We start from the raw sequence: 2469 nt of genomic DNA on the forward strand, positions 1-2469 counted from the left end.
CTAAAATTAGTTTTTTTTCTAAAGCTAAAATATGAAAGAAAGAAAAAACATAAAGTGACTATTTATCCTATTTTCTTTATAAGAAATTCCAAAAAAAAAAGAGGAAAAATATAAAATAAATTCCGTACATTGCAAAGTTCAACGTTCATTATTAAAAAAGAATGGCAAAATTCAAATGAATTACACCAATTAGCCAGTGTTATGGCATTAATGACTCCTTTATTTGTGAGTAATAATGGTCAATAACTACAGTTGGCATAAAGCCAAGGATGGTTGAGATGCAATGTTGTTTCCTCCTTAAAATAAATATATAAGTAAGTTTATTGACTTTATACATATTCTTTGGTTGAGCCATTTTGTTTAATTAAGGGTAATAGTTGTGTTTTGTTGCAGATAGTAAAATAAGAGCATGAATAGTGTTGGAGGAAGAAAGAAAAAGAACAAGAACAAAGCAGAAGATGGAGAAAAAGTGACACAGAAGGAGGAAGAAGAGGCCCTAAGAAAGGATGCTGAAGAGCTCAAGGGATGGGTATGTACATATAACTTTCTCCTAAATTCTCAAACCAATTTCTCTTTCTTCATTATATAAATTTATCCTAATACTTTTTTTTTTCTTTGCCATATAAACTTTGCCCTAAATTATAAAACAAAATAGGTATGTATATATATCCTTTTTCTTTTTCTTCGGAATACAAGTTTGCCCTAAATTCTTGAAAGAAATTGATGTTTGTTTCTTCATCATATAAATTTCCTCTAAATTTTACAAATAAATATATTTACATACTTTTATTTTTCACCATATAACTTTGCCCTAAATTCTCAAAAGAAATGGGTATGTATGTATCTTTTTTATTACTTACCAAAAACATTTGCCCTAAATTATCAAAAGAAATAGATTTGCAGATATCTTTTTTTTCTTTTCACCATATAACTTTGTTCTAAATTCTAAAAAGAAATTAATATGTACATACATTTTTTGTTAATTTTCCATATAAATCTGTTCTTAAAAGAAATGGGTATCTACCTACCTGTTTTTGGTCTCCTCATAATATATTTTTTTCCTAAATTTATAAAAGAAATTGGTATGTATATACCTTTTTTTTTCTTCGCCATATAAATTTACCCTAAATTCTCCAAAAAAATGGATACATACATACATTTTTTGTTCCTAAATTCTTAAAAGATATTGGTATACCTTTTTTGTTTTTTCACCATATAAACTTACTCAATAAATACTCAAAAAACAAATAATATATACCTTTTTTTTTTCTTCACCATATAACTCAAATTCTCAAAACTAGTTGTGTCTACATTTTTTATAGTTGTTAACCATTTTTTTTCTTTATACTGATTTTTTTTTATTGTTTCATAGATTGATTTGATAGAGACCATGGACGAGCAGCAACTAATGGAGTATCTAGAAAATCATGCTGGAGAGATTAAAGTGCCAAAGGTTCAAAAGCCCAAGAAGAAGGTAATTTCCATTTGTTTTATTTTCTTTTAAACATGATAACAAAACCATTGGGAGCAAGTTTTGATTTTTTATTTTTTTTTAGTTTTTGATTTACATAATATAAACTGAAATACAATGAAAAAGTCAATATTTTCATTCTGATCACTTTTCTTTTACTTATATTTTTTATTCATTTATAAGATTTGAATGGGAAATACTATTTTTTTTTTTCATTTAATGATGTATCTTATTTTATGATAAATATTTATTATTTTCTACAGTAACTATCTTATAAATTGTAAGAAGATATATTTTATTGGTTGGCCTTTTAAATGGGTAGTTAATGACAATTAAAATCATTTCAAAATAAAATTAATTCTGAAACTATTTATGAATTTCATTATTTTCTTTCATTGTGGGGCACTTGCTCTCGATTTCATTGAACAATTCACAGCTAGCCAAAGACAAAAACAAGTTTGAAAATAATAAATGAAAGTAATTAAAGTAATTAATTTTCTTTAGAATGATCCAAACGGTTGAAAACACTTGTAACATTTTAAAAAATGTTTAATTCTTGTTGTTTTTTTACCAGTAAAAAACAACACATCAGATAATTTACATTGATTTACGCATCTCCTTAATCAAATTCTTAATTGTTTGTTGATATTTGAACTATCCTATTTGATAAAACAAAGTGTTCCATCATCATAATAATAATAATAAATAAATAAAATTTAATGTTTTTGTTTTGGTACTATGTTACAGGTCCAAAGCACTGCTGGGAAGCCAAAGTCTTCCACTGGGAAGCCAAAGTCTTCCACTGGGATTCTGGCTTCAGTTTTGAGGTTTCACAAAAATTAGTAACAAAATAATTTCTTATTAGTTTCTTAGAATATATTTCATCATATCTGTCACAAAAGTTGCTGTTTCTTTTTCAATCTACAATTTCTATAAACTCTCTTAATTTATCTAATCTATTTCGAATAAAAATATAAATACAGTTTCTATTTCAGAAA

The 2469-nt window shown here is 25.7% G+C and overlaps 1 protein-coding gene across 1 annotated transcript; it reads left to right on the plus strand.

The window, feature by feature from the left end:
• The first annotated feature begins 356 nt into the window (after positions 1-356).
• On the plus strand, positions 357-2469 carry LOC148200623 (uncharacterized). The gene is made up of 3 exons (XM_088111794.1): positions 357-529; positions 1373-1474; positions 2219-2469. The coding sequence occupies exons 1-3, from the start codon at positions 410-412 to the stop codon at positions 2312-2314; spliced, it is 318 nt and encodes a 105-aa protein (XP_087967920.1). The 5' UTR covers positions 357-409; the 3' UTR covers positions 2315-2469.

This window comes from Vigna umbellata, chromosome 4, assembly GCF_029865625.1.
Source record: "Vigna umbellata cultivar VRB3 chromosome 4, Vumbellata_1.0, whole genome shotgun sequence".
In the NCBI taxonomy this organism is placed as follows: domain Eukaryota; kingdom Viridiplantae; phylum Streptophyta; class Magnoliopsida; order Fabales; family Fabaceae; genus Vigna; species Vigna umbellata.